Here is a 23,839-nt window from a genome sequence, read left to right on the forward strand (position 1 = left end):
TAAAGGTCCAAACAAATCACTCCTGTCACTACAGCATACTTACACTGGCATATTGAATACATGTGGACAATTTGGATGAAGAATTGAATGCAATAATGTTGTATCAGTTCAATGGATGTTCAATGAAGATAATCCTAATGTAAATTCGAGGGTCAAACCACAACAACACCAAGAGCATTGAGAGAAGGTATTGGTATTTGGCCCTCTGCTGGCCAAAAAACAAACAAAACAAAAATCTGCTGATTGTAGCTGGCTTTAAACTTGTATCTCCTTTTCGAACCATCAAGGTCACTCAGCTAACTGAAACATACTACAAACAAACCATGATAAATTCTTACAAACATTCTATTCAAAGACGACAAAAAAACTTAATACTCATTGTATTCTTTATTCCCAAAATCATGGAACATTAAACATTAAACAATGCATAAAAATATATATATATATTTTTTTTTAAATAATTTTTGCTTAGCTGTTGTTCAGAGAGACTGTTTCGTTTCTGTTGGTTATTGGGCAGTGGTTATTGATTTTTAGTGTGTTATGGGAAGGGTTTTGATGGCTAGTCCTCCAGCAAGATGTCCACCTCCTCCATGGGCACTCTCAGACGCAACTCTTTCTCAGTCATAAGGTCTAAAAACTCTTGCACACGTTCAGGAAACAGCTGCACTGCGTCCATGTACAAGCCCTGCAGATACACACACATGCACAAATTGTAAGTGTTAAGTGTGCATACATTTTCACAGTAACAGGCTTCTCATTACCTTGTGCAAGTATAGTGAATCTTACCTTTACCCAGGGCACTGCCTGTAGGGCCTTGTAGAAGATTCCACTGCCCCTCTCTGCATTCCCATCACATACCTGTAGAAAACACACAAGGAAACAGCTCACACTCCTGTACCTGTAGCTATTTCTGAACATTCCTCAAATGTAATGCGTTTACAACTTTACCATGAAGTTCAGATACATTCTCCACAGCAGAGGACAATGGGCCCCATGTTCTGTTGCCGTAGCATTTTCAAACAGACAGCGGATACGGTTGCTAAGACCATTATTTGGCAGGGTGGGCAGGGCTTCTCTAGGAAGACGAGACCTTAGGACAAAGATTACATCAGTTACTAAACCAGATCATTGCTACTAAACCAGATTAGTGTTATTACTCAGGTAGCTAACTTTGAACTAACTTAAATTAACTGGCTCTGCAAAAACCTCAACCAACTGTTCTTCCACCATGGGCTGTCGAGTGACCTGAATGAGATCACTGACTGTAAGAGAATATATCAAAAAGGCTGCTATGGTGACCTTTGCTGCAACGCTGAGAATTCAGCACACTTGTGTCACATTTTGTAACGTATTTTGACACATTAGCTATCATGTGTTAGATTGAGCTTTGCCAGAAGTGTTCACACACAAAACTAAACAAGAAACAAAATATGACACATAGTATGATTTCTGTTAATAATCCCACATATATTCAAATCAGTTGCCAGGTCACCGGAATTTCTCCCAGTGCTCCCAATCCGGGCCATTTGCATGTGCAATATAGGCTATATTCTCAAAATATTAAACTTAAAACTAGATTAACATTATTAGATTACTAGATTAACAAAACTAGAAACTTGAATCTCATAATTGCTACGACTTAAATTTCTCAGAATTTTGACTTTATTCTCAAAATATTACGACTTTAATCTCGTAATCTTAGATTTAAAAAAATAATAATTAACGTGGCACTAAAACGCTGTCGTAGAAACTAAATGAAATGACAAGAAAAAAAAAATGGAACCAACAAACAAAAAAGAGAGCATAAAGAAAAAGAATAAAGAAAATAAAAAAAAAGACAAACAAAAGTCCAGTAAAGCTAACAAGAACTGTTTTTTTCCTCACCTCTGAACAGAGTCCAGCATCTGTTTGAGTCGTTGCTCTGCAGTAATGGCAAAAAGATATGGCACAACACTGTCAGTTTTCTTTGCCACACTGTGGAAAAACCTGCGGGCACGGCCTGCGCTGTGATAGCGGTTCTCTGTTTGAAGGTAGAGTTGCCATAATGAGGCACTGGAGGGCAGTAAGGAGAGGGCATCTGTAAGTGCCAGTCTTAGCCGGGAGAGAGGAAACACACTGGTGTTGGCGTGGTGGCGCAGCAGTGATACATGCTGGACAGCAACAGACTCCCAGTCTGCAAAGACCTTGGGTCTCCTCAGAGATCCATCTGTCACTTCTGAATTCAAGTTCCAGGAAATCAGTTTTTGGATGGCCTGATTGTACACAGCATCAGCTGCATCTATCCCCATTGTGAGGTACTGAAAAAGCCCAAAACATCCAACCAGGCTGGACATTCTGTGGAGTTTCTTTGGAGCTCTAGCATTGCTGCCTGTGCTCTGCTCAGGTAAAAAGCTCAATAGGGCCTGCTCATAGGCCTTTCTGGCCTTCAGTATGGTCACTGGGTTGATTTGGCCAGAGAAAGGAGTGTAGGCAGCACCCTCAGCTAATTTAGTGAGAATGTAGACAGCTTTGGAAGTGGGGACTGTCCCACTGTTTAAGGCCTGCTCTACCTCTAACTGGGCATAGAGAAAACAGAGATTACAGAGAACAGGATCATTAAGACCTCTAGTCACGCCCATGCCCAAGGCAGTGTCAAATACTTTGCGTGCCTCTTCCAGATTACCCAGAAGCCACTCCAGATGGGCATACTCTCTCCAGAGTGCCAGGCTGCTCCTGTTATCTGGCTCTTTTAGCAGTCGTTTCACTAGCCGTTTACTACGCTTCCCCTGAGACTTCAGTTGCCTTTTATTTCCACTGCGTAAACATCTCAGTACCTACAATAGAAAAGCAAATAAGGTGGTTGCAGACTAACACAAACATGGAAGTAAAGAATCGCAAAAAATGGTGGCTCTCACAATAACTTTAAAGAAATGTCAGGACCGTAAAATGAGAATTTATATATTATATTCATATAATTCATATGAATCATAGGATTATAATTATATTATTATTATTATATACAAAAAAAATATAATACATAGTAAAAAATATTATTATATCATTCAATTATATCATTTTATATGATATATAATTTATTTTGTATTTAATATTAGCATTGGTGGGATTTGATTAATTATCATAAAAATATAATATTATTATTAAATTAATGCCACAATGCTTTTGTTTGTGCCTGAAATATGACCTGTTCAATTCCCCCCCAAAAATGTATATTTATATTTAGTTTTTTTGTGAATTTGTTCACACACAGACCTTTAGTTTCTCATACTGCAGCCAGCAGAGAGTAATAGCAGCTTGATCCTGTGCGGAGATGAGTTGGAGAGTTTGCTGTAGAACGTTCTGGAGAAACTCCTCCCCTGCCTTACACAGCCCTGCCTGCCTCCTGCAGTCACTCAGAAATGTCATGTGACCCACTGCACAGATCCCAGCCATCGGGAGGTCATAAGAGGTCAATGGTCGCTCCGGGTCTGGGCCCTCCTCAAGGAAGGTTAGATTGTCCAGTAGAATGTTTGAGGAAGATGTTGTAGAGAACTTCCCTGAAGGTCCAGGCAGACCTAGGAACTGCAGGAAGGACAGGATCAACTGTAGCTGAAGATCTGGTCTGTCCACACGAATCATAGATGGGCCAATATCATCAAACAAGACCTGCATGAAGACAGAAAGAGATTTAAAGGGGAGGTCTAATGCTATTTCATGCATTCTGACTTATTTACTCTGTTAAAGAGTTGGATTCTCATGCTAAACATGGCCAAAGTTTCAAAAAAGGAGTTGGACGTACAACAGAGTATTTCTGTGCCAAATACACTCCTTCAGGGTTCATATAAGTTTCTGAAAGTTTTTTTTCGAGTATGGCCCTGTATGACATCATAAAGGATGGAATTCCTTGTATGGGCACTTCTCCCGGGAAGAGCGTGCGCACACATCAACCAGAGCGAGAGCAAGAGCACGCCCATCAACGTGCTTCATTCGGTTCCGGAAGTCGTCAGCAGCGCTGCACAGGACTTGCTTGAGAAGGATTTGTCACTTTGTTTTTAGACCAAGAAATCAACAATCTCACCAGAGAAGTCTGTTTTTGGTTGTGAGGGAAAGATAACCTTGTTCAGCTTCCCAAAGTGTGTTTTTTTAATAAGTCAATAAAGGTTTTGTTCCTGTTTTATTTATGTCCATATCACAGCTTGCAGACGATTGCTACGCTAAAGGTGTGTTCGACTTGAAGTGGCACTGCGCAGATCGATCGGTGTTTGACATCGAAGTACTGATTCAAAAGCATGCAGAGCCGTCTGTTCTCTATAGCTCTCATGGTACTTTGATGTCATACACTGATCGATCTGTTACAGCGCCGCTTCAATTCAAACACACCTAATAGCTTTGCGTGCTCGTGACTCTTTAGCTCCGCCCACAGCATGCCTCCAGGACCTCGACTGTTTTCAGAGAGAAGCGTAAAGCTGTATCTGTCTTTTATAAATCTGATCAAACTAAAGACTCTGAGATATGAAGGATGCAATACTCTTCTATAGGTACTCAAGATTAACATGAGATTGGCAGAAACTGTGTGTGTTATGTCCCCTTTAAGCACAAACAGAACATTAATAACATCTTACAAATATTAGCTCATTTGACTATGCATTAAACTATAAACACACAGTGTAGTTGAGCATGTTGAAATACATTTTGAACAAAAATTAAAAATCATCTGCATATTTAATTTGGGCCAACTCAAAAGATTGTCAACAAATATCGCACCTGCCTGTCGGGGTCCTCACAGTCCTCTTCTGATTGGCCCTTGGTTTTATCTGGTCTCCATGGCAACCAGTGGTTTGCCTCTCGGGACGCCTCCACATCCAACCAGATCTTCCACTTAGGCCAGGTCTTGTCTTTGATCTCGGAGTCATCCTGCTCTTCTTCATCATCATCATCTGCGGGCCACAGAGTTCACTGTAATATTAGCTCTCAGAATCAATAAAAAAAAGACTTTGGCTTTGATGTTTTGGAATTGAGCATTCAAAATTGTGTTGGTCAACTCCTTGTTTTATCTTTATCACATGATGTCACAAGCATTCCCTATTACCCATGTCCGTGTAAAACAGAAGTCGGAAAAGTCAGAAATACCTTTGCACCAAATGCTGAACTACTAGCTATACTACAGTGCATTGGCAATGATCTACATCTTTGTGTGCGTGCGTTTGGTTTGAACACCTGGCTCAGATGGAATCACCCATCCTCCTCTCTCCTGCTGAAGCATCCAAGCCTTCCATCCCCGAGCCCCCCGTTCCCCAACCCTGGGCTCTCCACTGTCCCAAAAAGGCTCAAAAAAATCCACCTGGACACACAAAGATAATAAATATCATGAAAATACAAGTAGAGAAACAAATAAAAGCAAAAAATACAAAGTTCCCACACATTTTGACTAATGGATTTTCATGATTTGTTCATTCAAATCATGAAAAGTCATGACAGTAGTCTACTGTCTAGTGACATTTTTTCTTTTTCTCTATATTTTATTACTATACTGTTATTTATAATTTATTGTCTATTCTCTTTATTATTAGTGTTTTTATTACCTTAAATTATATGTCTGCACTTTTGTACTTTCTGTACTGGACACCAAGACGAATTCCTTGTGTGTGTGTGTAAACACACTTGGCAATAAAGCTCTTTCTGATTCTGATTCTGATTACTGGATAAGAATTTAAAACATGTTTTAAATGTTTTAAATAGAATTTCTACATACAAAAATCTGTATTTGCTATAGAGATTTTCATGCCTTTTTGCAATTTTATGATTTTCCGTAACTTTTCCAGTCTTGGATTTTAAAAGACTTGTATTTCCAGGTTTTCAACGAGCGATCCATTTGTAGAATCACTAGCAGCAACACTCCCATTCACATAAAAGTGCTGTAAAGTGTGTACTCAGTGAAACGATTAAGTTTTTTAATCATGTTTAATTTGCAGTTATCACTCAACACTGAGCGTCAAAAGTACCTTATACTGCAGCACCAAACCCAACCAGCACTAAAAACTTGTTCAACCAATCATAGAAAGACACCAGGAGTGGTCAGCCAATCACATGCTGACTGGATGATTAGAGAAGGAGCGATGTGCACTACCCACCATGCCATGTCACTGATTGATGTCCCCTAAATTTCAAGGATAAGAAATGCAAAAGGAACGCAGGTTCACAGTTACTTTGAGTAAGGATGTGGGGTGGGTATAATATGACTATCACAGTCTATCATAGAGTGAAATGCGAATCATGTTTTTAATATTAACTAACAATCAGTTTCTGATCATATGAAGTTCATGTTGAAAGCATAGGACAGGGAGCATTTTGACTCTCTAGGACTCTTTAGGTCTTGCTCAGCAGAACGTGTATATGGCTGTTGAAAGGACAGATATTTCTGCTGTTGAAGAAAAAGTTTGTTTTAAAAAGCAACAGTGCATGCGAATATGCCTCTTCAGCAAATCCTGTGACCGAAACCGAGGGTTGAGCAACCACAGTTTCACATGAACACGCAAACACATCTTGCTGTACATACAGTTATGCCTCTGTTCTATACTTTTAAAAATGTAAAATATTTTACTACAGATCCCATGTTTATCTTAAATGAAATGCAGGGTTATGATTTTACTGCACAGTGAAAACTACATATTTTGAGTTGCCTGAATAATTAGTTATTGAATAATAATTATTCCGTCTTAAAGAAGCCCGATATACATAGGCGGGTTTGGGTCAACCTGACCCCAGTTGGACACATTGGGGTGCGACAGAGCACAACTGAATGGAACAGAATACCAAAGACATTCATCTGAAGTTGTATGATGTTGCTTCAAAGGGAAAGAATAAAGGAAATAACTTTTACAAAAGGGTTTTAATGCTTTTCTGTTTGTGTGTGTACCTGTTGTCTAGTGGGCAGGTCTTTCACGCTGTCTGGCTTGAAGAAAGTGAAGTCCAGAAGGGCTTGGAAGAGACACACAGCTTTCTCTGTGTGACCCGCCTGCCGCAGGAAATGGCACTGCTGTAGAAAGATATCTGCCAGACAAGAGAGCACAGTTAGTTTCATTTGAATTATGTATCATATATTACCTAAAATCTACACATAGTTGATACTGCACAGCCACCTCTGAACACAAGTGGGCAGCACAGAGTCACAGAGCAATTCAAAGAATAATTTACCCAAAAATGATCTTTTACTCACACGTTGCTCCATACCTGTATAACTTTTGACCCAAGAAACATAGAATAGGCTTAGAACAACACGAGGGTCAGTAAATGATGAACAGACTTGATATTTTCTAGATGAACTATATCCCGTTCAACTCGTTTCAGAATGAAATCTCATCTCAGATGTGTATTCAACATTGACTCGTCACATCACAATGACAATGTCAGACCTTTATTTGCATTTCACTATAGACCTCATAATGAGTCTGGCCCAATCTGTGTAAAAATGTATTGTATGATTGAGTGTAAATTTCAGCTCAGTTCAGCAAATGTGGGCCCAGGGAGTGCTTATCCAGATACACGATGCACACTAACCTGATCTATGGAGGTTATTGTTTAATTAGGATAACTGAGAAGCCAGTAATAGAGAACACAGAACAGCAAGGGCCCTAGCTCAAAATCTGATCATTCATCCACACACACACACACACACACACACACACACACACAAAGGGTGGACAGACCAAAACATACTCCAAAACGTACACTTGCACAAATTGTACATGAGGTGCTTAACTCTACAAATATTTATGCATGTAATCAAAACACTTTTACAGTTTCCGCCAACTGCTGTAACAGCAACATGAGGGGAGGGAGAGAAAAAACAACCTACGGCTGCAAATTCACATCTAAACAAGTGAAACTCAAACGATGACAATACAAAAATTATCTGAGGACACTAGGAGACATTAACAAGAACCTGGTGGAAAAGCTATCTGGTGAGTCTAATAGATGCTAAACACATGATACATTTGGTAAGTATCTATATTTGACAAGTATAAAATATCACTATACCTAAGAGGTCTTCCTGGGTGCCTGGAAGTGGAGGGTGAGACACCATGCTGCCATCTTGGACTGCACTGAGCGTGCTTAAACACTTTCCGAACACGCTGTTGACCTTTGACACTGAGAAAGTGCTGAAAAGACTCTGTGTGAAGAGAAGATACTTCCTCCATAAAGGGGCGCTGTTTGGATGGATGAACACTAGTTTCTTCCACTCTTTCTGCAGGGTGGCAGGCTCCCATAGTTCCTTGCACAGGTGGAGTTTCTCCAGTTTCAGGTCTACGTTGGCAGGGTTACTTTCCACTGCCCTGTCCACAATGGACAGCTTCTTCTCCAGCACGGCACGAAGAGACATCTTCTTCATGTCACCATCATTGTCAGTGTCACTGGCAGCAGAGAATGACCCAGAACCAAAGGCCAGTTCATCCTGATCAGAGACAAAGAGAGAGAAATTAGAGTTAGGTAGGGAAACAATGAAAATGGCACATTTCCTGTCAGGAGGCCTACCTGGAAGTGTATAAAGTCCAGCCACAGCTGGGTGTCCGTAGGATTCTCCCGTAGCTTCCTGTTAAACTCTTCCACCCGTGCACTCAGAAGGGTGCTGCTGCTCCTTTGAGCCTCAACATCCTGCTGATCTCCCTTGACCTCCGGTTGACCCTTGCCCTCCAGCCATAAAGAGGTTCCACGGTCATAGATGCCCAGCGGATTTACCCATGATACGGGTGCCTGGGTGGAAGAGCCCTGCTCTACAGTGCAGGCTGAGAGCTTGATGTAGGAATCAGAGCTGACAGCAATGCCCTCAGAGAGTACAGGCAAAGCAGGCAGACTATCTGACCGGAGCAACTGACGGGTGGAAGGACAGAAATAGCGCTCGGGTTTCTTGTCCACTCGCTTCTTCTCTGGACCTCCATCATTCCAGTTCACAGCCTGCATCCTGAAGTCTAACCCCAGGCAAGAGCCTCCCTTCCTCTTATACCTGAAAAGCAGAAGTTGTTAACATAAGTGGCACGAAAAATATGACAGGTTTGAATTGAATTGGTGAAGAACCACTGAGCTTTTTCCTCAAAAACAGTGCAGAAAATATGACAAAACTTTTTAGATTCCATCTGGGCCTACTGACAGATGAAGGACAGAGTAAAAACAGGAGTTGGCAGGTGTCTGAGTGAGGATGAGATAACTTGAGAAAGTGAAGGAAAAAGATTGAAGACGAGGGATTTGTATCCTCTTTAGAGCAGCACTTGACCTTCTCAAGAAAAAAGTGCTGTGATGCACCTCTGTACACTCATTCTGTACACACTCTTCACACATGATACCGATCAGCTTTAGAGGAGTGTGTATGGGGGCATCTGTGTGAGAGGGGGATGTCGGGAGAGAGGGACAGTGAGAGAGAATGCAAGTATTGATTGTGGTCTATTAAGTTACAGATGGCAGATCTGACACCAGATTAAAGCCGATAGAAGCTGGAGAACTGCCAGGTGTGAGATTTGTTGCCTCTGAGCAGCTAATAAACCCTTCAATATAGCTTGTTGCGGTGCCAGAAAATTGGAGTAAATAAGACCCAGAACGACGCTTAGGGAGAGCAGGGGTACAGAACTACAGCTGCACGCTGACATCAAAGTAAACTAGATTTACATTTCCAGAAAGAAACATCAGTGCTTGCAAGGCAGCGCAAATAAGTTTTAGGCTTTGGTTTTGCATAAATGAAATGAGCCATAAGAACCGCTTGGCCATTGTCATGGCACTCAGTGCGCATCTTGATTTTTTTTTTATGGCTGGCTGAGCATGACAATCAACAAATACAATGGGTATAGAAAACAATCACCCCTCTTTTGGGGTTTGCAGCCTGAAATGAATAGGGACATAGTTTTTGTTTTATCCAGCTGTATTTACTCAGTACAACTTATAACATCCAAGTGAAAGAAATAACACCAACATGTCAGAAAAAAATTAAAAACCAGAATCACTGAGTTGGAAAAAGGATCACCCCCTTCCTAAAATGACTTGTAAACTCAATGGCACACAAAGCCATTTGACTTTCAACTGTGATCATCCGTGGTCATTTTGATTAGCTCAGCATGAAAAGAGCTTTCCTGGAGCATTTCAGTCCCGAAGCATACAATCATCTACGGGTGTCAAGGCACTGTCAAAAGATCTTTGGGATAAAGTTGTGGACAGGCACAAGTCGTGTACAAAAAAATGGATACAAAGATGATACAAAAAATTTCAAAGGCTTTATCAATGCCTAGAAGCACAGTGAAGTCTGTTATTAAGAAGTGGAAGGTATTTGGTACAACACAGACCCTCCCTGGATCAGGACGTCACTCCAAACGGAATGAAAGAGCCTGAGGAAACTGGTCAGAGAGGCAACCAAAAGGTCTACAGCAGCTCTGAAGCAGTTGCAGGAATTTATGACAAAGAGTGGTCATTGTGTGCATGTGACAACAATATCACAAATTATCCACAAATGTGGCTTGTATGGGAGGGGTACAAGAAAAAAAGCCACTCCTCAAGAAAGGGCACATGCAGTCAGACTGAGCTTTGCCAAAATACACCTGTCACGACTGAGCTTTGCCAAAACGCACCTTGAAGATTCTTAGGCAGATGAGACTAAAATTGAACGATATGTCTGGCGGAAATCCAATACAGCTCACCATCCAAATAACACCATTCCTACAGTAAAACATGGAGGTGGTAATATCCTGTTATGGGGGTGTTTCTTTGCAGCAGGGACTGGAGCACTTGTCAGGATAGAATAAAAAATGGATGGGGCAAAATACCATCAAATTCTTGAGGAAATCTGCTGCCTTCTGCCAGAAAGTTGTCAATGGGAAGAAAAACCTTCTTCCCATTGACAACTTTCTGGCAGAAGATTTCAGGCTGCTTTCTAACACGACAATGACCCAAAGCACACAGCAAAACTGAGCACACAGTGGTTAAAGAAGAAAAAGGTGACTGTCCTTGCATGGCCTAGTCAAAGCCCAGACTTAAACCTCATTGAAAATCTGTGGAATGAATTGAAGACTGCAGTCCACAAACGGTCACCATCAAATTTAACTGAACTTGAGAAGTTCTGCAGAGAAAAGAGGGCAAATATTGTCTAGATGTGCAAAGTTAGTAGAGACAAATCCCAACCGACTAAAGGCTGTAATTAAAGAAAACTCAGTGGATAAAATCACTCAGTGATTCTGGTTTTTAATTTTTTTCTGACATGTTGGTGTTATATCTTTCACTTGGATGTTATAATTTGTTAATACAGCAGGATAAAACAAAAACTGTGTCCGTCTTCATTTCCAGGCTGCAAAGCAACAAAATGTAATTATTTTAAAGATTTTAAATGGCAAACATTTTAAAAATGAGTGCGTTCAACTGATAACTATCAAAACATAAACAGACGTGCACATTAACAGAAGTGTTTACATGTAAAGCGAAACTAGGGGAACAGCTAAAATCATATTGCCTGACATGGTTTTACTCAAACCATTAAAAAAAGGTATTTACATATTACATGTTGTCAAGTTATTAAGCATAATTGGTGTAAGATATGCATGTAAACACCCTCCATGTACTCAAACTGTAATCTTAATTAAATCCCAGTCAAATCCCATATGGAATGCTGCTGAATAATAGGTCATATTATATATATATACATACGATGAGCTTGCCTTGCATTCTAATCATTATACATTAAACTTAAGCATAGACTTAATAAAGTTAGCCAATATAGACATAGTTATTAAAATGAACTCAATCAATAGGCAGTGACCAATAAGTACAAACTCAGTAGCCTATTATAAACAGAATCCCTCAAATAAAAGTTAGTCAACATAAGTTAGCACGTCAAGGTACTGTTCGTTCATGGCAGAAGCTTTGCACATCTGTGTTTGAACACACTTCTCGTGTATGAAAAGTATCTGTACAGATAATCGCAAGAAAAGCTTGATGTTTACCAGCAACTATATATTATTTAAGGGTATTCTATTCATTAGGGTATTGATATAGAATCTAGTGTTGTTGTCAAGTAAGTTTCATTCATAGTATTTCCCCTAAATCTGTATAAAATTCATACTGCTTAAAAGCCTATAAGCAACCTTAATTGTTATTTACCAGTTTGCCATAGAATAAAACTAAAAAGTTTTGTGTAGGCAAAAAAAAAACTCCCTCACCTTGCTCATCTTCCGAGTGGACATTTTAGATATATATATAAACAATGTAATATTTTTAAAAGGTAACATTAGCATTACAGTAATTTAAACATATCTTTTGTAAGAATATTAAGCAAAACATAAATGTGCCAAAAAAATGAAATTAAATAGCATAAACAAGTATTTCCAATGTCAACTAGCAGCAGCAATATAGTTCAGTCGACTAGTCTCACACATCCCTTTTTTGCAAATGTCACACTTTTTTCTGAGTAAAAAGTACACAAATATTATCTACTAAACAAAATTTAAATGGAGTATGCATGTTAATCATTTAATTAATTGCAACTGTATAGTAAAAAAGAAGTACAGTAAAAAAAATGTGTGCGTCAAAGGGAGGACAAAAAGTACAGAGAGTTGGGATACAGAAAATTTCATGTGGATTTCAAAGGGTTTCTGCAAACAGAAGCTGGAGTTATAAAAGCAGTTGAAAGAGACACATGAGCACAATATACACTGCAGCTCTCTCGTACACACACAGTCGCAGTGCACTCCTGCATTATAGAGCGTCTGGCACCTGCTGCTACTGCTGAGACTGGCTGACCTTCAGAGAGCCAAACAGAAAGAATGAAAGAGGAGAGCATCTGTGTGTGAGACAGACAGACACACAGAGACAGTGAGTAAAGTTACCTGGCTATGTCTCCCCTATAGAGGGATTTGTATTCCCAGTTGGCACGGTCAGCTCTTCTGTCAATACAGAAGGGGGAGTCAGAGGGGGTCTGGAGGTCATCCAGCCACATAAAGGTCTCGCTCACCCGAACTTGAGCTTCCTCTCTGCAGCCAAGAAGATGAAAGACAAGGACATAAAATACAACACACACCATTATCCAAAAATCCAGGGTTAAAAGTGTCTTAAATAGACAGCCTCAAATTATGGTTGATGTTTTGTGCATTTCAATGTTCTAAAACAATGCAAACAACAATGCAAAGAACGTGCAAATCTTTTGCATTCCCCCAAAAGGAACAGTTCACCCAAAAACTGAAATTACATGCCACAAAAAGACACATCCTGCTTTTGTTGTGTCCAAAATAGCTGTGTTGTCATTCTGCTAAATTTCTACTTTAATGTTTAGTGGAAGAAAGAGACTCATACAGTTTGAAACAGCATGAGGATGAGTACATAATACTGTGAACTGTCCCTTTAAGAGATTAAATGTGTGAAGCCTTTTAAGCCTGATATAGATGTAAGTGGGTACAAATATCAGCGACTGACTGTAGATCAATGTACAATGTACTGGATTTTTCTATAAACACACCTGTCAGCGTTCTCCTTTTTTAGCAGGTCGCTGGGGTAAACTGTGTCTGATTCAGATCCACCGCTCTCCGAGTTATCTCTGCTCTTCTTCTTCTTCTGTTTTTTCTTCTTTTCTTTCTTTCTCTTATTCGATCTGCCATGGCTATCTTCTCTCTCTTTACACTTCTGCTCTCTGCATAGACATAGAAAAGTTCACTGTGTCCTCTGATAAACAGACACTCTGCAGAAATATACCTTTTACAGTCAAGTTAATATTTTAATGTTTAAATATGTATATGTGTAAATATTTATAAAACTGGGTACTGCATTTCAAGCCTGGTCTAACAGGCATAATAGTACTATATTAAGGTACATGCATACTTAGTTTAGTATTATTTACTTAATATTAAATAGCCATTAAAAAAAACATTATTTATGATTAATTTATTTGTACATGTCTTAATTTTAATTAATACACTTTAATGTTGGAAGGACAATGAAACATTTTTAACTCAGCTTCAGCTTTGGTTGAAGTCCATGCATATTTTATTTTTTTTCACAAGATTTAACTTGAAATTAGATAATAACTGACAGATCACCTTTTGTAATCTATTAGGCAAGTTCTTTAAACACACATTAAGTTCCACAGGTGATAAAGTTAATTTATTCAGTGATTAACTACACTGCGCTTTAAAGGATCAGATGACCTTGTGCCTGCTGGTTCTTCTGCCTCTGCTTGCACTCTCTCTGTGGCCCGCTGATGAGTCTTCAAAGCATCTTGTTTGCTGAAGCTCTGATTACTCAGCCATTCCAGATCTGCTGGAGCTGAGAGAAGAAACATTCAGTCAAACAAAATTAGCTATGCTGGCCTCTTTAAGAACTGAATAAATCAGTCAGTCAAGACAGACAGCCTGTCCAAATGAAGCAAAACCTCAGAGGAGTGCATCTGATGTGATTCGCACACACAAAAAAACTGTCCATTAAAGAGGGTTGATTCCCTTAAGCAGTGAGAAGGACAGAAGCATGATGCTATCTGTTACTTTGTGGACAGCCTGGGCAGGAGCCAGATGTGTTGCTGACCTGGCCGATATTCTGCACAAATCCCCCACCGCAGCAGAGGTTATCTGCATGCAAGAGCAGTTTGTTCTTTTCTACTGTACTCAATGTGAGAACGGTCCTTTCCCAATAATTTGATATTGATTAGTTGGGATGTGTGTCTTCATCTAGCTTATTAAGTGCTCAAAGATGGGGTCCACTCAAACAGAACGGCTGACTGATTGCATTGCGTTGAACTGCAGCCAAATCCATAACGGTCCAGTATTTGGCATACAAGATAATTTGAGATCGCAGAATATGTGCTAGTTATTGGTGCTTATAAGCATCACTCCAACTTTTGCTCACTTTGAACAAACCCCAAGTATTAAACCCTTAAATTTAAACCCGTGTAAATTGTCACAAATGTTTGTGTATGGACATAAAGACATTTTACACAGGCAATATTGTTTTCAGAAAAAGCAAAAATCTAGTGTACCAGAACACTGCTAAAATGAAAACAGGAAATAGTTCCTAACATAATGCACCAAATGTTTGCACTTCGAATGCTTTACATCTTATAATAATCTATGTGGCAGTGTTTTTATATTTTAAGAGAACTGAGGAGCAGAGATGCTTCAGAAAGGATTCAGTTCAATGCAGTACTTTCCAACAGAAGTATAATACTACAGATGAGCTAAAGTTAGCCTAAAATTAAAACTGACACTAAAATTATACTTAAATATAAAGGCTGTTATGCACATATTATTACTGTTAATCAACGTGTAATGCAGCTGCTCACAGTTACAGTAAATCATGCAGCAGTTATAGTAATAATCAGCACAACTGTTAGGCATCGTTTACAGGTTCTCTTTCTTTAATGCAATATCAAGTGCACCAGACCTGATCCTGTAGCTTACCTCTATCCCCAGTAGAGCTGTTATTGCCTGACAGTTCAGCGCAGGACGGGAAAAGAGCCATGTTACTTCACACAGATCAAAACAGACGCGCGCCGGGTACGTCATCCGCCTGCGACCTGGAAAGAAAGCGTGCGTGCTGTGATGAAAAGATTCATTTCTGCAAATCGGTTCTTTCGAACAGTTACCAACTCCAGAAATGATTCAGCAATTCATTTATGTCATGAAACAAAATTACGACATAGATGCAGGCTCACAAAAAGAGTCATTTAGAACCTAAAAATAATTTACAATAATAAAATTTGCAAACAATACTAAAGTTCATCTTCTACCTCAAACAAAAGTGTTAGCATGTCTAAACCAACTCTTATGCGTGTTGATAAAAATATCACACAGGCCAAGTCAAATATATTTCCCAGTTCGTTTAATTTGTAATATTCCCGCTCTTATAGTAAACGTGCATTTCACCCCATTAAATAATCAAAATCCAAAAACTGGTATCATCAACCTGCACATTACGAATCGGATATGCTCGGCATAGAGACTGTTCTCGGTTTAATGAATCAGTGATTTGTTGATTCGATAAACTGATTCGGTACACTGCGTGAGCGTGAAGGAATCGTGAATTCAAGGGATTTCTGTTGACGCAAAAAAAATTGACCCGTTCATGAACCTGTTTCGTTAACACCGCTGAGGGAAAATAGTGGGGTAAAATATTTTCCATGGTGATTAAGATATTTTAAGCAATTTTATTGTACGGTAGTTTAAGAACAAAATAGTCCATCAGAAGTTCATCAATTATAGTACTAGTTTAGCAAAACTTTACTGCGTACATTTAACAAACGGTTGGTCCTGGCAAGTGAAATTCTGTCATTATCATCATAACATCGATATATTTATTTCCGTTGCAACAACCTTCATTTCACCCTGTTTGAAGTGTTCTTTTAAATCTGCGACTTTCTCCAATTCGCTTTATATAACTAGACAAGGAGCACAGCACTCTGTGCTAACCATTTCTTTCTATGAAACTCGATTAAACCTTAGCTTTGTGGATGTGAAGGAGTCTCACGGTGAGTCTATAATATGAGAGCTGATCCCGGGAGAGAAATTTAATCAGCCCTGTCCTGTCTAACCGAAGGGCTTGTTGGCCCGCCGGTTCCAGTGCTGCGTGATCCGGGACACACTGAGCGCAATGGCTTGACGCATTGCAGGTCTAACGTAACCAATCAGAAACGCTGTTATAGTCACGAGCGGATTGCAGGTCTCAACTGCCCAATCATAAAAGCTGTGACATGCTGAGCCGAAATCTCTCTAGCGTCAACAAAGAGGACTTGATGCAATAAGTAATATTCCGACGAAAGAAACTAGTGCCTTTTAGAGAAGTAGTCCCTCAAGATGTGGTGTTCTTAGACTATTTTTAGTACTGTGACCCCCAAAAATTATTACACTGAATGTCGATTTGTCCTTATTTTTTATATATAGATTCTGTTATTTTTAATTAATAACTGACTTTTTCATTTGTATCCTATATTCCTATTTATAATATTATATTAAAACAATTATTTTCATGTTTTATTTATTTGTTACTGAGTTTTCAGTATCAGAATCAAATGTAACTGTTCACTGGGATTTATTTGGTTAATTAATTAAGAGACCAATGGAATGGATTTTTCTCTGTGACAAATGACTTAATGCACAATAGGGCTCAAATTTTTGAATGCGAAAGTATTATAATAAAAAGTTTTTTTTTATTATAATACTCTTCTTTCTCTAAATTTTTCCATAACATTGTCACATATGAATAACATTTTTGCTTATCACTTGTAGGCCTATCGTTTTAATAGATTAATTTACTTTAGATTTTAGTCAGGCCAACTTCTGTGTTTCTACACAACTTTTTACAGAACATATTAATTGGTCATTTGCGGTAAGAATTAGAATGTTTTTAATCTGTAAAATATTTTTGTATGTTTTTCCTACAACAATAAAGTGAAAATTAAATACTGGACACGTGTGTGTGTGTGTGTTTGCGTATTTATTATTCTTTTTTTAATGACATCTTAAATGCACATTGTTCATCTGCACTGCTTACTCATATATTTAAATGATTTAATAAGGAAATGCTAATTAGGGCACTAAATTTGCATTATTAATAAATAATATTACTATTAATAAATAATATTAAACCTGTTATTTTACATATTGAACGTTTACATGCAGTATTGTAAATATGCTGTTTGTTCCAAAAGTGATGAACAAAAATTATATAGACATACCAGAAATTGTCAGATTTCATGTACTTAAGTACATATTATACATACTTGTACATGTTACATTTGCATATTACATTGTACATATTATACATAATATTTCGATATTAGCCTATATCTTTCATAAATAAACACTTTTTCTTCTGGCGACTGAGGTGATTATGATAAGTAGGTGGGCGGGGCTTATGACTGCTCTATGCGGAAGTGAGTGATAGGAGTCCGTACGGCGGAGGAATACACCATTGTATATAGTACCGGATCACCTTCAATACTCTGCGAGCGACAGTCGCACGGTGGAGCTTTAACTGAGAGCGGAGCATCGCTGCAGTCTAGTGTAGATTAACAAACCTAGTCCACTCTCCATCCTCAGATATGGTACGTATAGGCTTTTATCATACACCACTCATTTATGAACATGTGCTCATATTTTATGTATTTAACGCATTGCGGTTAATATATAGACATGACTAACCACCTGCCTGTCTCTTATGCGTTTGCGCTCGTGCAACAGCAAGTCAAATTTGATTTCATATGCATTAGACTCGGTTCTGTATGTCATTGCGCTTCGCAAACGATGGTTGAATCTGATTATTATTTTGAACGTGTTGCAGTGTTATTGATGTCATAGTGCGGCAGGAAATGTGACATACGCGTTTTATTATGGTGTGATGTGCTGGACAGCAGCAGACAGATGATCAGTTCTCGCGGTCTATTAAATTGTGCTTGCCTTTGTAATTATATGTTTGAGACAATATTTGCTTTGCTTTAGCGAATGATTTTGCTATAGACATCACTGACAGCCACTGTACAAAATCAGGCCAGTCAGAATAAAGAGTAAATAAAGACCTTAAAGAAATAATTCACCCAGAAAATGTAACTTCTGTCATCATTTACTCACCCCTATGTCGTTACAAACCTGTAGGACTTTTTTCTTACCTGGAAAACAAACCGACGTGTTTGACAGAACGACAGCCTCAGTCACCATTCACTTTAATTGTATGGAAAAAGATGCAATGAAAGTGAACGGTGACTGGGGCTGTCAGTCTCCGTTTGTGTTTCACAGAAGAAAGATAGATAAAAATAATAACAGAAGTTCAATATTTGATTGAAATGTTTCTTGAAATGTTCAGTGTAGTGAAATGAATGAGATGTTTAAGCAGCTGACATGTGGGTTGTGTTGGCTGTGATTGACCATTGTTTCGTTTTTGAAGAAAAAGCATTATGTCATGTATGTATGACCATGTTATTTATCTTAGCTGCTCTTTTATTAGTCTTTTTTTTAATTATAATTTGCATAACTGTCAGATCTGTCAAAATTAAGCAGGATTAGGACCATAAATTGACTTTATTTATTGGTTTAGGTTGGCACAAACATATTTGATCCATTTTGGGCTTTATTGACTTGTTGTGGAAGTAACAGGTCTGTTTGTTATCCAGGCTCTGGGCTTGAAAGTTTTTCCTCATTAATCGTACAGTTGGATACCCAACGAGAAAATAAACAAACCTTTGTTTAAGTGGTGCATTTTAGCTCAAGAAAGCAAACATTGTTCATGAAGCATGGAAAGAATTTCCTGAGTGAGTTCAACAAAGTCAATGCCGACTCAATGAGTCCATACAAACGCTTCTGCTTCAGCTTTTCCACAGCACCATGCCAGAAGGCTCAGTATAAATAATTTTTTATGGATGTTATTTAAACCTGTGCTGTTTGGTGAGAATCATCTCAGTTCTGTGATGAACTAGTTGCTGCGAGGTGTCTGTTTCCTCCCTTCTTCAGGACCGTCCTGGCCATGATGCAGCCATTGCAGCTCTAGTTTCGTTGTCCTGCCTGTACGGATTAAATGGGCCCTTGTGAGGATAATAAGCATGTTTTTTTCACCCATCATGTAGAACGTAGATCATGTACTTCTTCATACGGGCCTCTCTGGAAGCTTCTCTGAAATGACAGTCATGCTGAACTGCTTGAATGCTACAACGATAACTACATAAATATATAAGAGAGAATTTATTGGGTAACCTGGTAGCTGAAATGGCCAGATTAGCCATCAACAAATGGCTATTTCAGGGCTTGCTGTCTTCACGGTACACAGTTGGTTTGGTTCACAAGGAAGCTGCCTTCACAGTTGTGGTCATGAGTTTATATTCAGCCATCTTCCTGTCTTAGGTGCTAAGTTGTGGGTACATTGGTGTTCATGTTGTGAAGAAAGACAGTTACTGGAACTAGACTCAGTAGAGTGTTTGCATCTGTCAGCATGATGGTTAAGGGGCCTTGGGGACTCCCTGTTAACATGGTGTGAAAGTGGCAATACCACACTCATTATCATACACTGGGCGTCCCAAGCGCCAGGCCAGCCTTCTCTCAGCTGCTTTTGCCGCTTGGTGAGTCCTAAATCAAGGCCAGATTCCAGGCAACATTGCGCAGAATTTCAGATCCAGGCCAAATTCCTGGCAGTGGTGTGTGATGCTTGAAGCCTCACTGGATGGCAAATAGCCTGCAATGCTTCCAGTAGAGGTACAGGATCCTGTTCTCCCCCATCAGCTGGAGAGAAAAAAAAAAAGATCCTTTATGGACAGGGTCCATGGGGAATCTGCGAACGGTGCATTTTCCACATTGATTTTGTGGCGGGAAAGAAGCTGAAATGTTTATTAAATGAATACACATTTAGATATTCTTACAGATTTACAGATTGTTACAGATTAGCCATGCACATTATTATGCATATTATTTAAAAAAAAAAAAAATGTAAAAAAGGAACATGTGCCCTCATAAACTTTAATCAGAAACATTAATGTGTCCACCCAGGCGAGTTTTAATCCCGCCTCCAGCAAACTTGTGACTACATGAAACTGTCTCCGCAATAGGCAAATAACAAAGATCCAAATAAATTCCTAATGGACAAAATCAGGTTCTGCCCTACATTACTTTCTCATTCAAGAAGCAGTTTCATTCAGATATGTCACAATAAAGAAGAAAAGACAATCCCAATTTCCATTTCATGCTGACTTTTAAAAGAATTGCCTCTAAGAGTAATTTATTTTGGGAAGTAAGCTACCAGAGCTTTTTTTTTTGCAGAGCTCTGAGGGCACATATGGGATACTGCTGATGCAACTGATGATAGAGATGTGTCATCACTCTTGTACATATCATGTAAACATTTTTGACAACAAAGTTTAATGTTGAAGTCATCAAGAAATGGAATTTCACCCTATCTATTTTCTATATGCATGTTATTGACCAAATCTCCACACGCTTTCCTTTCAATAATACAATTCACTCTGATGTACGCGACAATATGGAAGACATGATCTGTAGCTACTTCCGATTTTAATAACCAGGGACTTGAATAAGGGTAAAAGACATATCTTCATATTCAGGTTAAATTTAAAGGGATTTACGGACAGCACGCTAATTGGAACAACATGTGCCGAGATGCCTTCCACAACAGCATAGTCATAATAGGGCAGGAAGGGACCTTTGTAACTCTCCTGGTCATATTTTGTCCTTACCTGGATTTGAACTCACAATCTTTATGCTAGCAGCCCGGATCCTTAACCCTCAGGCTTACAGGACCCCTGGCGAGGGACAGGCAGAGAAAAATAAACTTGATCACAAGAACAGTGAGACAGGTGAGATAATGCATCCGTGCAGGGAAAGGTAAAACCTGCCAATGTGTTCGCAGACAAAGAAAGGTGTTTGCACAATTAGCCAGTGTTGTGGGTAACGCATTACAAGTAACGCGAGTTACGTAATCAGATTACATTTTTCAAGTAACTAGTAAAGTAACGCATTACTTTTTCATTTACAAGAGAATATCTGAGTTAATTTTTCAAATAAGTAACGCGTTACTTTTTTTCCACAATTTATTGATTGACAGCTCTGGTGTTGCCATGGTGACAGAAATCAGAAGATGTTACTGTAGTTCTAAAATAAATATGAATATGCATTAATTCATCTCACTCACAAAAAAAAACAAAAACACAGATTCAGTATTCCTCAAAATGAATAAAAATAATGCAACTCAGAATACGACGCAAACCTGCAATAATTAAATGTTAAACATCACAAATATCCTTTATGTATTTAATCCCATTCTATTTGCTTCTGACCTTCGATGATCCAGTTCAACCGTACTAACATAAAAAGTAACTAAGTAACGTAATTAGTTACTTTTTTATGGAGTAACGCAATATTGTAATGCATTACTTTTAAAAGTAACTTTCCCCAACACTGCAATTAGCAGATATGCGATGCCACTCAGATATAAACGCAAACCCATTGTTGGCTGTAAACTGAGATGTCCGCAGGAGCAGGTAGAGTGATGGGTCGTTTGATTTAGACAGACAGACCTTAGTACCGTCCTTTGATTTAGCTGTACCTGCCGATCTACCTCCGAATACATCCCACTTTGCTTGAGTGACCTGATGGGTCACCCATTTGACTAATTTCAAATAATGGAAACGATCCCTGACCCTTGGCTTTGTAACCGTAGTGAGCTGCTGATGTTAAGCGTCTCAAAAATCAGCCTAATATCTTGCTGAGCGATATCCAATGCGGCCTGGGAGGTTGGTACAGTAACACTGGCCTCAAGGGTCAGGTGAGCTCTCTCGGCATCCGTTGTTCATCAGCTTGATCAGCCAGACTCTCCAAAGAGACCTGTCATCTACCCTGAGGAGGACTTAGTCATTATCCATGGTCTACGATCTCCTCGACCAGCAGCAGTTCTTTTATAAAGAGCTGATCGAGCTACAGGAGAGAAACTACAAGTCCTTCCTGCAGATGCTGGTGGACTCCACCAACAGCCGCATTGACAGCGTGGTGCGAGATGTCCAGGATTTGAAGAACTGTCTGCAGCACTGCCAGAATGAGCTTGGGGATGTTAGGCGGCAAGGCGCACAAAAGCCAAGCGGGCCGAGTGCCTGACAGAAGGTATGGTGATGGTCGGGGAAGCGGTGGATGGCCTGACCTCATTGAAAAGCCCCACCGCTGAGGTCAAACCCAGGAAAGCACCAGTTAAAATGGACAGGCAAGATGTAAAGAAGACCAATGGCTGGGGCAATGAGCCCAAGGCGAAGAGGCTGGTGGCTGATCTGACCGACATTCAGTTTGATGGGATAAAGGTTACGTTATCAAGAATCAAGAATTCACTTTTTTGTGTGCCTTTGAATATATTTAGCTGTTTTCATTGTGGCCTTTAAGGGGATGTTCATTCACCATTAGTTTATGAATTGGAGGTGGTATTTTGTCTTGTTTTGTCTTGTTTGCTGGCATTGATTAGTTAATCTGGTTTCTTGAGTTTTCAAGCAGAAGTTTTGAGTGTCAGTATCAAGTGATGGAGCAGATAAATGAGATGTTTGTGCTTTTTAAGAAAGCTTTATGAAGATCATTTAGTGTGCTAGTTTATTTTGTATATTCATGTTTAATCTCTTCTACTCATATTTTTGACATTTTAGACTTGGTGTGCAGAGGTTTGATCTTGATTTTGTAGCTATTGTTTTCATCATGAGAGGACGTCTGTGCCATTAGGGTTTGCTCAGCTTGTAAAGTGCTTGGCACAATAAAACGATGAGTTATATATGTTTATGATACTTGTTTACTCATCACTTTTTCCCCTCTCCATTTCCAGGCTGACCAACTCACCGAGGAGCAAATTGCTGGTAAGCCAATCTGTGTGTGTTTGTGGTGTAAATATGCCCTGAATTAACTTAATTGTCGAGGGTGAAAGTCACCTAACTACTTATTCAGCCAGATGATTCAGGAAAACAGATCTTGTGAAAATTATGTTTCATATATGTCAGGTTTTTAATACAATTTGTATCTGTTTCCTCACAGAGTTTAAGGAGGCTTTCTCCTTGTTTGATAAGGATGGTGATGGTACCATTACAACCAAAGAACTGGGCACAGTGATGCGCTCACTTGGGCAGAACCCCACGGAGGCTGAACTACAGGACATGATCAACGAGGTGGATGCTGATGGTGAGTTGGATTCAGTTCAGACTTCAGAAATGATTGATGGATCCATTTGCAACAAACAGTAATGTTATCTATCAGGACACACAACCTACACTATACTAAGCTTAAGGTTAAGGTTAGGAGTTAGTATTTGTTTCAGTGTGGTGTAGGCAGTCAACACTGTGATTCAAATGACCAATGAAATCTATGGAATCAGCTACAGGGTGGGTTTGCGCTTA

At 39.2% G+C, this 23,839-nt stretch overlaps 2 protein-coding genes across 4 annotated transcripts in view; one reads left to right on the forward strand and one right to left on the reverse strand.

Moving 5' to 3' along the window:
- Positions 1 to 472: 472 nt before the first annotated feature.
- On the reverse strand, positions 473 to 16,604 carry nrde2 (NRDE-2, necessary for RNA interference, domain containing). 3 transcript variants are annotated; one of them, XM_016442124.1, is made up of 15 exons: positions 16,453 to 16,604; positions 15,387 to 15,502; positions 14,142 to 14,259; positions 13,457 to 13,627; positions 12,831 to 12,974; positions 8,509 to 8,977; positions 8,014 to 8,428; positions 6,893 to 7,026; positions 5,191 to 5,317; positions 4,741 to 4,913; positions 3,250 to 3,642; positions 1,885 to 2,813; positions 949 to 1,090; positions 787 to 858; positions 473 to 685 (listed from the first exon to the last, which is right to left on the reverse strand). In XM_016442124.1, the coding sequence occupies exons 2-15, from the start codon at positions 15,445 to 15,447 to the stop codon at positions 560 to 562; spliced, it is 3,474 nt and encodes a 1,157-aa protein (XP_016297610.1). In that variant the 5' UTR covers positions 15,448 to 15,502; positions 16,453 to 16,604; the 3' UTR covers positions 473 to 559. The 3 variants fall into 3 exon arrangements, with proteins under 3 accessions (XP_016297610.1, XP_016297611.1, XP_016297609.1); XM_016442125.1 differs by having other exon boundaries at positions 5,194 to 5,317; positions 16,423 to 16,604; XM_016442123.1 differs by having other exon boundaries at positions 16,423 to 16,604.
- A 1,296-nt stretch (positions 16,605 to 17,900) lies between these two features.
- Positions 17,901 to 23,839, forward strand: part of LOC107654849 (calmodulin) — a 13,370-nt gene continuing 7,431 nt past the window's right edge. Inside the window, exons 1-3 of the mRNA XM_016442126.1 lie at positions 17,901 to 18,028; positions 23,275 to 23,305; positions 23,481 to 23,624. Coding sequence (XP_016297612.1) covers positions 18,026 to 18,028; positions 23,275 to 23,305; positions 23,481 to 23,624 — 178 coding nt within the window. The 5' untranslated portion in view covers positions 17,901 to 18,025. The remainder of the gene's footprint in view (positions 18,029 to 23,274; positions 23,306 to 23,480; positions 23,625 to 23,839) is intronic.

Source organism: Sinocyclocheilus anshuiensis, unplaced genomic scaffold, assembly GCF_001515605.1.
Source record: "Sinocyclocheilus anshuiensis isolate Anshui unplaced genomic scaffold, SAMN03320099.WGS_v1.1 scaffold335, whole genome shotgun sequence".
In the NCBI taxonomy this organism is placed as follows: Eukaryota; Metazoa; Chordata; class Actinopteri; order Cypriniformes; family Cyprinidae; genus Sinocyclocheilus; species Sinocyclocheilus anshuiensis.